Source organism: Triticum dicoccoides, chromosome 2B (genome assembly GCF_002162155.2).
Source record: "Triticum dicoccoides isolate Atlit2015 ecotype Zavitan chromosome 2B, WEW_v2.0, whole genome shotgun sequence".
Classification (NCBI taxonomy): domain Eukaryota; kingdom Viridiplantae; phylum Streptophyta; class Magnoliopsida; order Poales; family Poaceae; genus Triticum; species Triticum dicoccoides.
Window position 1 is genome coordinate 54883254 of NC_041383.1, and position 11786 is coordinate 54895039.

The window sequence follows — 11786 nt, forward strand, 5'->3', positions numbered from 1 at the left end:
TCCCTCCCAGATCCAATCCTGCCCGCGTCCTCTCGCCTCGGCCTACATCTCCATTCCTGCCCGTGTCGGCCACCTCCCTCCGGCGGAGTTCGACCCACACCCCCAAGCACTGTTACTCCACTCTCTCCCGCGCCCATCCCACACCGGCAGACTGCCTCACTGCCGCCGCCCCCCACCGGTGAACTCCCTCTCCTGTCTTCTTCTCTCCCTGCCAGATCGAGCAGCTCCACCTCCCCCTCACGCTCCCATCCACTGACACCGCTGCTCTTACCTGCAACGACCTGAGCAGGAGCAGCAACAACTTCCTCCTCCTCTTCCCCTGTGGTCTGGCTGCGCGCCGCTTCTCAGATCGAGTGAGAGGTGAGGCAGCGCCGGATCCAGATCGAGCGCTGGATCCAGACCGAGCCGCCGGAACGAGGTGCAGCACCGAATCCCTCACTCTTCCATGGATGGACTTGTCATCTTCCCTTTTGCCTTGCTGCTGCGATTTGATTTTCTTCCTCTCCCTCCGCCTCTTCCTCACGCACTCCAAGGCCATGGCGCTGGAAGGAAACCCGGCCATGGAACCGACAGCAGGCACGCCATGGAGAAGAGGACGCGATGGAGGGGATGACGCCATGCACGTGAGGACGCCATGGAGGACGCAGCTCCACCACCACCGCGACGCCATCTCCAAGCCCCCTCCCGATACATCTCCTGCGAGGTATGACCTCATCACGAGCCCATGGAAGTGAAACTTGATTGTGCAGTCATCAGTTGCTGTCATTGATTATGTGATTGACTGATTCTATAATAAGCCTTCTTGTCGTAGTCTTGCGGTTGATGTTGATAATTCAAAGGCCAATTTCTGTTTACGCTGCCACTTGCTTATGTTGTAGGCCTGATCAGTCACTTAGTCATATCGTCATATTTGTGTTAGGATTATTTTTACCTTGCAGCACAAGTAGATAGCCGTGTTCACATGTTTCCAGTGAGTTGTTGTAGAAGTGAGAACTTTATGCGGAGTATACTACCTATTCAAGGAGCTGTTTGGTATGCTGTTTGAAATATGTTTTTTTTTGCTTGGTATGCTGTTGGTCTGAATCTACTTACATGCTTGACTGAATTTAACTTGGTGCTGAAACAAGCACTTGGTTGGGGCCTCCTGGGTGATGCAACCAGCCTGAAGCTACTATAGATATCTGAATATTTGGCTACTGCAAATGGAGTAGTCTAACCATGAAATGGTTGCTGCTGTAGTACTCCAACCAGCCTGAAGCTATATGAAGTCTAACCAACAACTGTAGTGCTCCAGCCTGAAGCTATAAAATTTTGTTTCCTTGGCAAAAAATTCAGTTTACAGATTTTTGCAAATTCTATATTTTGTAGTACTGTTTTGGTTGCAGTAGTTTTTCAGTAGCTTGTTAACTTGCTGATGCTTTCTTAATTATGTGCAGCTGCTCCACTGAAAATTCTTAGTGTATCTTATGCTTAGTGTTAATTCTTTGCAGCTACTCCACTGAACTACAGTACTGATAAACTTGCACAGGCTCTTCCTTTTGCTTATTCTGTTTTTATAAATCCAGTTTATAGTGCTTACCTCTTTGTCACATTGGGTGTGGCAGCTGCTGCTAATCTCTAGCATTTACCTCTTGTTGCAGACCAGGAAATGAAAGATCGCTCGACAAACGGCCGCTTCTAGTCGGTTGGATCTGATCTTATACCCGCACACGAGAGCTAATGGAGCAGCAGCAGATTAGCAAGGACCCAAGCTGGACTCCCAAGTTCTTCGGTGAGCTGGCTCCATCTCCTACCCCTAGCTCCCTCTTTTCTGCTCCTATAGCATGCTTTGTTGGACTCATGCTCTGCTCCTGCGCCAGCAGCTTGATTGGTTCTATATACACTAGCAGTAGTACCTCATGTACCTTAGGGTTTTGTTATTCTCCTGTGGGAAAAGCTTGTGTACATAGCTGTCTCTGGCTTGTATGGGTGCTCTCCCATGTTTTGATGCTCAGTTAGCTCGATGAGCTTCGTATGCTAGTAGTGACTGAATGCTGAAATTGTTTGTGATAGCTGTGCGGGCAGTTGTGGTGGGCAAGCTTTGTCTAGTTATATTGAGCACAAGAGGAAATAGTTACATTTAGTTATTTTGCTGTTTGCTCTCTTGACATTCTGTAAAAGGAAGTGTTGAAGGCAAGTTTTTGAGTCGTGTCTCTCATCTGTAATGGATCTATTGCATATGAATTCTTGTCTGGGTGGTATAAGTTTGCAATGCATTCAATGGTATTAACTGGGTTTTGTGTAGACTTGTCCATACACAGAATGTAGTGTCAGATGTTTTTGTTTCTCTTGACCATCTTGTTGATGTTATCTTCATCACTATAATGTACTTTCTGGTTAACTAAGCTTCATCTCCTATTTCTGTTTCCAGAGATTGTTGTATTATTTATGTTCTTTTTACTCCCAGAATTATTGTGCGCTCATACTGCCATCACATTGCCTGTTTTTCTTGCTGCATACATGTATCTCAAGCATTGTACTTCTGTGTTTGCTTAGGCGGATTCACTTGATTATGTTTCTAACTTTTCATAATTTATTATTTGTAGATGCTGGCCTTTATTCTTCAAAAATTGGGTGTACAGGAGCTACAGCAAGAAGAATCCTGAAGAAAAACCACACCCAGAATGCCATTTCGCTCACTGGAGCTAGTTATGTGTATATTTAGTTGTATTTTAACTCCTGTTTTACTAGATTTGTACTAGGTACTTTGCTTGGTTGTTGTAATGTACTATCTTAGTTTTGGTACTTTGTTTGGCCGTTGTAATGTACTATCTCAGTTTTGGGTGTAGATGATTGTAATGTACTACTTGGTTGTTGTATGAAATATTATGCCTTATTGGCTCTTTTTGAATCAAATTTTCTAATTGCAAAAATATAGAACTGGCCTGTGGTAATTGGTTCCCATATGACTAGTGGGACCTACTTTAAAATGGAAAAGAAACAGAAGAAAACTGACAAATGGGCTGGGAAAAGGTTGAGGCCCAAAAAAATGTGGACTGTAGAAGAAAAAATAAAAGTCTGTTGGGCTTGGCCCATGTAGCTGACCAAACTTGAAAGAAAAAAACAATAAATGGGCTGAATTAATGGGCTCGGCCCATGTAGAACACCAAATCGGACCGGGCTGAATCTTGTGCCACATCAGCTTGCCACGCTGGATGCCTACGTGGCCTGGGGAGGTTGCTAGTGACCAAAACGCCATAGTAGGAATATTTTGGTCGTAAACGTCCACGACCTTCTCACAGAGAAGGTCGCTATAGTCAGTTTACGACGGCCAGCTTTTGACCTTCTGTTTTTGGTCACAAAAAGGTCGTAAATGGAAATTTTTGACCTTTCAGTGACCAATAGTGGTGGTCACAAGTTGACATATTTCTTGTAGTGCGATTGACGAGAAGACTGAGCACATCGATGAGATGAATGAGCTGAAGGAGGAGAGGGATCAACTAAAGGAGGAGAGGGATCAACTCAAGAAGGAGAGGAATCAACTCAAGCACGAGAGGAATAAGCTCAAAAGTATGAAGGTTGCTTTTGTCTAAGAGTGACAAGAGAATAGTCAAAAGCTTTGGAAGATCAAGGCAATCATTGAAGAGCAACACTTTTATGTTAAGTTCATCGAATCGCTGAAGGTTTTATGTTAGTTGTTAAACTACTATGTTTTAGTTGGTCGAGTACCTATCCTAGTTGTTAAACTGCTATGTTTAGTTGATCGAGTGCCTATCTTAATTAGTTGTTAAACTAATATTTTAGTTGATCGAGTACCTTTCTTAGTTGTTACCTATCTGTGTCGTCAAAGGTTTTTACTGTTGCTATAAAACTGAAAAATGCTAGCATTTTGGCTAGAAAATATTGTTGTGCAACTTTTTTTATACGTGAAAATCATATTATTGCCAGGGCTCCAACATGGAAAGTCACCGACGATGAAATATTACTGGTGGCGTGGGACATGTGGCAAGCCACCACTAATGTTTATCAGTGGAGCCATATTGGCGCCGTTGGGTGTCCATGCCACCAAGGCCCTTTTTGGCATGCCAGTACTAAGCTTTTCTGCAGTAGTGATCAAGTAATCTTGCTTCTCCAGATCATACAAATAGCAATCCGACTTTTCTATCATATCAATTGTATTTTTTTTGATAGGATTGTATGAGATTGCATAGAAAATTTAGACCATACCAAAGTACTTCTATGAAAACTAGTTCCATTTGAGGACTTGTTTATCATTTATTACTGAGAGTTCATTTTAGAGAAAAATCTTATATAAAACTGTTTTAATTGCTTCCCTATTTGACACAAAAAAAAAATCATGTTTTGTTCTTTATCTAACATTGTGTCTCAATTTTATGCCCTTTATGACACATCCCTCCATTTTGAGCCTTAACGGTGTTAAATGACACCTGAAAACACCTATTTGCCCTTCATGGGGTATGTGACTAAAATTTTACATGGTAGTTTAGGTTCAACAACTTTGTTAAATGAGATGTCATTGTATTCCTTGATGCAGACAAGTGTGCTCTGCATTGCATACTGACTTTTGGCTATATCATCTTGTAGTAAAGTTTGGCAGATATTCTCCAATCCCTTGCAATTAGGTACTCCTACATATTTCCGTGTTAAGTCTTATTGGATCGAGTGAATTGGCCAAGGAATGATTGAAACCACTCACGTGTCTGTTGTGATTGTTCCACCCCAGCCCCCAGGAGCTCATTTTAAGAGGGAGTTGCGGATGGATGATTAAGATAAGAATGAAAATAGTGAACACGATGCGGATGACAAGGAGAGCTTGGACCGTGACCTACTGAATAAAATAGAGAATCCTTGAGATGCATCATACATCCACCTTTCCAGTTGCGATGGAAGATTCAGCCCACCAGCTGGATTGCAATGTTGGCCTGTGGTGAAGCTACTTGTTGTTGTAGCGGATTCACTGCCAATTCACAGGGAAGCGGGATTGCGACGATGGCATTTCACTGCCAATTCTGACCACGCCCAGGATATGGCAGTGGCACACAAACACGGGAAACAAGAAGGATGTGTCGAGAACTAGAAACAGAAAAAGATGAAAAATGAAAATAGAAAAAACCAGTAAAAATAGAGAAAAGAAAGCCAATTAGGGAACCTTCTAGAAGGTTTCCAAAACTGGATGGATCGCACTACGTAGCTCAAAGTTTGTTGGCCCATCTCTGGTTGCTTGGGTTGTTCGCTTGCGTCGACAATCCGTGACAATGAGCGCCGAATGTGGTAGGTAAAGGGTTTCTGTAGCTTAAGGCCGGCTCATGCCATTGTCCCGCCTTCCTCATACCACCCGGTGCCCTCCAACCGTGGTTCCTCTCGACTAATCCAAGTCGTGCAATACCGTCGGGTAATGAGACCATATTTGTTTCGAATCACGCAGAAGAGCTGCATGAATTAAGGGTCACCCAATACGGGTCTTGCGGGAACGGTTTACAGAGAAGCTATTATGTTGACTTTCGTGTGGTTTTTTCGGTGGTGGTTCTCATCGATTTTTGTTGTGGTTTTCTGTTTCTTTATAGATTTTTTTTAATTTTTTCTTTGGTTTTTGTTTTCATCCTTTCTTTGTTTTCTATGTTTGTTTACCGGTTTTCTTTGTTTTTTGTTTTTTCAAATAGATGTCCAATTTTTTCAAACATGTTATACATATTTTATATATAGTGTAACATTTTTATATATGTTGAACATTTTGTAGATATATTATTAACATTTTTTAAATATATGTTTGGAATGTTCTTTTAAATAAATGCAAAACATTTTCTATAACATGTTGAACATTTTTCAATAATACGTCAACATTCTTTCGGCAATGTATTAACATTTTTTGAAATGTCACGAACATATTTTTTGAAAAATTGTGAGTACTTTCTTTAATTGTCATGAACATTCTTGGATAGTACAAAATATTTTTTTAGTATTATCCATTCATTTTTATTACATTGTATACACAATTTTTTGAAAATTTCGTCAACAATTTTTTGGAATGTCGGATGTTTTTAAAATATCACGTGAATTTTATTGAACGGTATGAAACATTTTTCTAACTGAAAAAACATTCTTTTACATTGTCTAAACAGTTTTTAAAATATGATGGAAACTTGTGCAAATACGCAATTTTTATGAATAGTATGAAATATTATCTCTAAATTACGCAAACATTTTTTGAAATTATGAAATATTTTTAAGAAATGCCACAAACATTTTTTTTGAAAGATGTGAACATTTTCTAAATGTCATGGTCTGAATGCTATCAACGTTTTCTTAAAATTGGTGCAAACATTAATTTTACACAAGTGAATATTTTTTAAATGCTGGATGATCACTTTCAAATTTAGGTAAAGTAGTTTTAAATATCATTTCTTGAAATGGAAACAAAATTAGAAAAAGAAAAAATGAACAAACAAACTTACGTTCGTAGCAACTAAAGAGTCGGCCAAGTAGTGCACCGCACAAAGGCGAGGGAATACTCGCGCTCGCTGTGGGCAAGCTATAAATGCACACTTAGTTAGATAGAAAGAAGTTTCCACGCCTACAAGAGGCACCAACGAAACAAACAACGCCATAGATGAAGCGACCCAAACACAAACCCACAACCAAAACAACGACGAGTAACTTAAGGTTCTTGGCACATGTGTCGGCAACCCGTGGCCTAGACAAAGTAGTAGCACCCCAAGCAAGAACAACAGTGAACATCAACAACCAACAAGCATGGAAGCATATCACATGCACAGAAGGAACTTGCAACATGTGAGAGCAACGACCACGATAGTAGAACCGCAAGCCCACTGGGATGACAGACATCACCAGGTCAAGGGACCCCCAATTGCACGAGCACGAGTGCCATGAAAGAGATGACTGCAACCATGCACTGAACATAGCACCATCGTAGGAGGAAGACAACCATGAATAGTTCAACAAGCATGCACCACTCGCCACTGAGCCAACCGCCACGAAACCAACCAAAGAAGAAGATCTATAGAAGAGATATCAGCCCGATGGTACGGTCGGAGAACAAGGGCTGGTGGGACCATTATCGTACCAACCAAGAAATGACCAAACAAAAACAACCAAAAACCCGCAACCTCATATAGCAACACAAGGATGATTGGATGAAGGGGACATATCAGGACGCAAGGGAGGGCTGAGCACCGGATACGGCGACGAGGCACGCAAATCCAACCTAAAACCGCCGATGGATGATGGTGCATCACTTTGAGATGAGGCCATTATCCTGCAACAACTGAAGAGGACCGTGCATGCGGAGGCCCTGATCAGGCTAAGTGAAGCAATGATCCGGTTGAGAACGTCTAAGGGAGGGACAAAGGAGGAGGTGTTGGGCGCACCACCACGACGTAGGCTCGCAACACCACTGCTGATGTGGGGAGGGAAGCATGAGAGGTGTGGTTTGGAGATGGAAGGCGCACGGGCCTTGCCCTGCGGAGATGGCAAGAGGGGAGGGAGGCGCTGGTGTCTAGTGTTTGGGGTGGAGCATTTTCCACATGACAATACTTTCAAATTGCTAATTTTTATACCTTGGGTCAAGGGCATATTTTTAAATTAGATAATGATGTTACAAATACATGTTTAAGACTAGAATGTACTCTACCCGTAAGGCGTATGTATAGTTTCCAAATTTGTATTTTCATTTTAGAGCTTTTTGGTGTGCTAATCTCATGAGTTGGTTGAACATACAAGTTATATGGCTGCCTTAGTTGTATATATGATCGCCCTTCTGCATGACAAAGTCAAGTATGTTCACCAAAGTTGTATGACGACCGTTCCAGCCATATTAATCATAGTAGTATAAATGGTAGGCACTTCACTGGTTCAACCCATATCCTATATGAACTACTGTTATTGAGAACTATGAAGTTGATGCATGTACTTCCTCTGCATATTATACTCCTATAGAGTATGCATGAGAGATTGGAGTATAACAAAATACAACTTTTGTTAGGAAATTGCGTTGTAAGTTGATTGAGGGAGTCTGTATTGGTTGTAACGGGATTCTTGTCTGAGAGTCTTTTGAGAGTTATTTCTATCGGTAAGCGCAGATACAAAGCAGGACCAAGCTTCTGGATCGTTTATTGCCCGGCAAATGGAGAATCGTTACTGTGTGGAAGAGGCAGAAGAGCAGGCGGACTGAGAACCTTATCAAATGTGTACAGAGGACCCATCTCCTTGAGCCTGGCTGCGACTGTACAGTGAATGTGTACAACGGTGCCACGTGTTCTTGGTGGTAAGCCGAGGACCAGTTCTTCCCACGTGCCTTGACTCCAACACACGGCTTAAAACGCTATAAGCCGAGAAGCCGTTAAAATAACTTGGCTTACCAAGAAACAAAAGACAAAGAACAAAATATGTTTTTCCTATAGTGGAAGTCGCCTCTCTCCGTTGCCAAAAGACACAATTATCAGGTATGGACACGTTTCGCTTCTCATGCCATCCCTGGATTTTGTTTTTGCTATGCACATCCAAGTCCACAACCACAAGGGTGGCCCCGTGTCTCATAGACAAGGATGTTGTTTGAAATGAGCCTGGCGTTTAATGTCGTGTATCTAGTTTAATTAATTCACGCAAGTTGACAGAGCAAGAATCTTGTGTTTCTTCTGTTGATGATGCCGCGGCGGAGAGGACGAGGGGTAGTCTGGCGGCAGTTTTATCTGCCGGCCGGCCGGCTGCCCCCACCACCCGCTCGATCTCCATCCGCCACGCACGAAACGTACCCTCCCGAACGCAGTAGATATCTTAAAATCACCAGTTCATCGGTGCGTTGCGTACGTCCAAGAAAGAAAGGAAGCAATGGCAGCGGCGGCGGCGGAGGTGAGCAACAGGAGCGTGATCCTAAAGCGGCACGTGACGGGGTTCCCCACCAAGGACGACATGGAGCTCGTCACGGCGACGGCGCACCTGGCCGTCCCGCCCGGGTCGGCCGCAGTGATGGTGAAGAATCTCTACCTCTCCTGCGATCCCTGCATGCGCAGCCGGATGACCAACCACAAGGAGCCCAGCTACGTCCCGGACTACGTCCCAGGGGAGGTACAGTGTATGTTTTCACTGTAATCTAATTAGCAGTTGTGCAAATGGATGGGCCTGGATTCAGGATCCTTTTTTCAGAAATATTTCCCCGCCGAAATCCTTGACATTTTGGTTCCTCCTTTGAATCCTACCAGATTATACCGACTTTCGGTGTCAGCAAGGTGGTAGAATCCGGGCACCCGGATTACAAGGCCGATGATCTGGTGTGGAGAATGACAGCATGTGAAGAATACACCTTGATCACTACTCCAGATTCGCTTTTCAAGATCAACCATCCCCAATTACCGCTGTCGCACTACTTAGGTGTTCTCGGTGTGTTCACTATATATTACTTGTCTGGTTGTTTTTGTTACTACAAGACCACTTGCTATAATCAACCAAATAAGGCAACCTTGATTCACTAAGCACTGAAACCTAGTTCATCATGCATTCATGATAGAATATGTAAACTAGCTCGAATTCTGGCGATTCTGAGAAATGCCACTGGAATTTTCAAACTTTAAAAAGCGCCATTGCAAATCTTGCAAACTTTAAAAAACGCCACTGCAGACATTGAAAAATGCCACTGAAAATGGCATTTTTCAAAGTTCGGAAATTACAGTGGCGTTTCTCGGAATCGCCAGAATTCGAGTGGCATTTATCAAATTAATATGTAAACTAGTGTAGTATACCATGTCATGTTCAGCTATTCATAATGCAAATGTTTCATAATTCAGGCATGCCAGGCCTTACTGCATATGCTGGATTTTTCGATGTGTCCAAGCCAAAAATGGGCGACTATGTGTTTATCTCGGCAGCATCAGGCGCCGTCGGACAACTTGTCGGGCAGCTTGCCAAGATCACAGGTTGCTATGTAGTTGGCAGTGCCGGTTCTGATGAGAAGGTATGTACATGCTCTTTTTCTCTTCTCCTCCTGCCGTGCCTTCCCCAGACGATGGATGGTTTTGTTCATACTGATTTTGCCTCACTGCCTTTAGCAATTTGACTGATCCCCCAAATATCAATATTTTTCATAACATAAGTAATACACCATTTCTCATGGGATAAATTTGCCTTCTCTTCAGGTCAACCTCCTGAAAACAAAGTTTGTATTCGACGATGCCTTCAACTACAAGAAGGAACAGGACCTCAACGCCGCACTAAAGAGGTTAATTGCAAGCCCCTTTCGGTGCTATACCACTGTGTTCCACACTTTGGGCCGATTAACCAAGAGTAATTGGTGTCATGATGCTTTGCTCTATCAGGTGCTTCCCGGAGGGCATTGACATCTACTTTGACAATGTGGGTGGTGCGATATTAGACGTTGCGCTACTCAACATGAGGCTGCACGGGCGGGTGGCCATGTGCGGGTTGATTTCGCAGTACAACCTGGAGCTGCATGAGGGCGTGCGCAACCTTGCCTGCGTCGTTACCAAGCGCGTCCGCATAGAGGGGTTCATCGTGACGGAGTACTTCGGCACCTACCGCAAATTCGAAGAGGAGATGGTGAGTCACCTCAAGGAAGGAAACATTACCTATGTGGAGGACGTCGCCGAGGGGATCGAGAAGGTACCGGCAGCACTCGTCGGGATCTTCTACAGGCACAACATCGGAAAGCAGCTTGTGGCTGTTGCACGGGATTGACATGACATGCCAGAGGCCCAGCAAGCATCAACAAGTACCGATCTGCGTTCTGAGATCAAAATTCAGATAGGTTCCTAGTTTGGTTTGCTGGATCCAGAACACGTTGTGCTAGTGTTTAGTGGAAGTTGGAGAAAATTGGGTGCTACTTTGGTGAAGCATAGATTTTCCATGCTACATAATAAGTGGAACCGTTGCACACTCTGACCCCTGGGCGCACTTCATGATATATGTCCATCTACCTGTCTGCAGAACTCCTGTAAACTTCAAGGAACTTTTCTCATCGAGAGATTTAAGATCATAAAGGAAACCATTGACCAGGGCACACGGTTACTTAAATGTGTACAGTATATATATTGCAACCTGAATAGCTTCGCTTCTACAAGCTGCAGCTTCCTCAGGTTGCGTGCTGAAAAACTTTGTTTTACCGTAAATTCTCTAGATGATTGTAGTACAAAGTAGTATTCCATCACTCCAATTTCTAAGCCCCCTTCATATTTTGTGTCAAAATTTGACAGTGAGTTTGAATAGGAAAATATAAGTTATATATGTCACAAAAAGTATATTATTGGATCCATATTCGAAAAAAGTTTATAATTAATTATATATTTTTTGTTACATATATCTTATATTTTATTTTTAAAATTCATGGTCAATGTTTGATCTATTATACAAGGGAGCCTTACAACCTAGCTTGTGCACTTTCTTTTCCCTTCTCTCATGCTTCAATTTCTGCCTCGGCTCACTCCTCTTTCCCGCAACCTGTGTGGCAAACACTCATTCAAAGTAAGGTCATGGAAGAAGGGTCATGGCTGTTCCGTGACGCTGAAGCCTTATGACGAGATGGCCCGTCCATAGCATGAGTAGTTGAAACAAGTGAATATGAAATTCAAGTTGTTTCACAAATTCTAAGTTGAACAGGGGTGAAAATGGAGTTTTGTCATAAATAGAGTAGTAGGCCTCATTGTAGAGTTACATAAGTATGGTTTCACTAAACTGGAAGAGAGAGGGGGTGGGGTTAGATTTCTGGGCTATAGTAAAGACTTAAAAATATACAACTATAGTGGATTTAAAACTAAAAAATG

The 11786-nt window shown here is 42.8% G+C and overlaps 1 protein-coding gene across 1 annotated transcript; it reads left to right on the forward strand.

Moving 5' to 3' along the window:
• The first annotated feature begins 8844 nt into the window (after positions 1-8844).
• Positions 8845-10704, forward strand: LOC119367094 (2-alkenal reductase (NADP(+)-dependent)-like). Its single transcript, XM_037632712.1, has 5 exons — positions 8845-9081; positions 9216-9393; positions 9798-9964; positions 10146-10228; positions 10326-10704. Exons 1-5 carry the CDS (start codon positions 8845-8847, stop codon positions 10702-10704), a joined length of 1044 nt encoding a protein of 347 aa, XP_037488609.1.
• Positions 10705-11786: the final 1082 nt, after the last annotated feature.

Coding starts and splice junctions, on each gene's coding strand:
- LOC119367094 (XM_037632712.1), top strand. CDS start 8,845: ATGGCAGCGGCGGCGGCGGAGGTGAGCAACAGGAGCGTGATCCTAAAG. Junction 9,394..9,797: donor GCACTACTTAGGTGTTCTCG/GTGTGTTCACTA, acceptor TTCATAATTCAG/GCATGCCAGGCCTTACTGCA. Junction 9,965..10,145: donor GTGCCGGTTCTGATGAGAAG/GTATGTACATGC, acceptor CCTTCTCTTCAG/GTCAACCTCCTGAAAACAAA.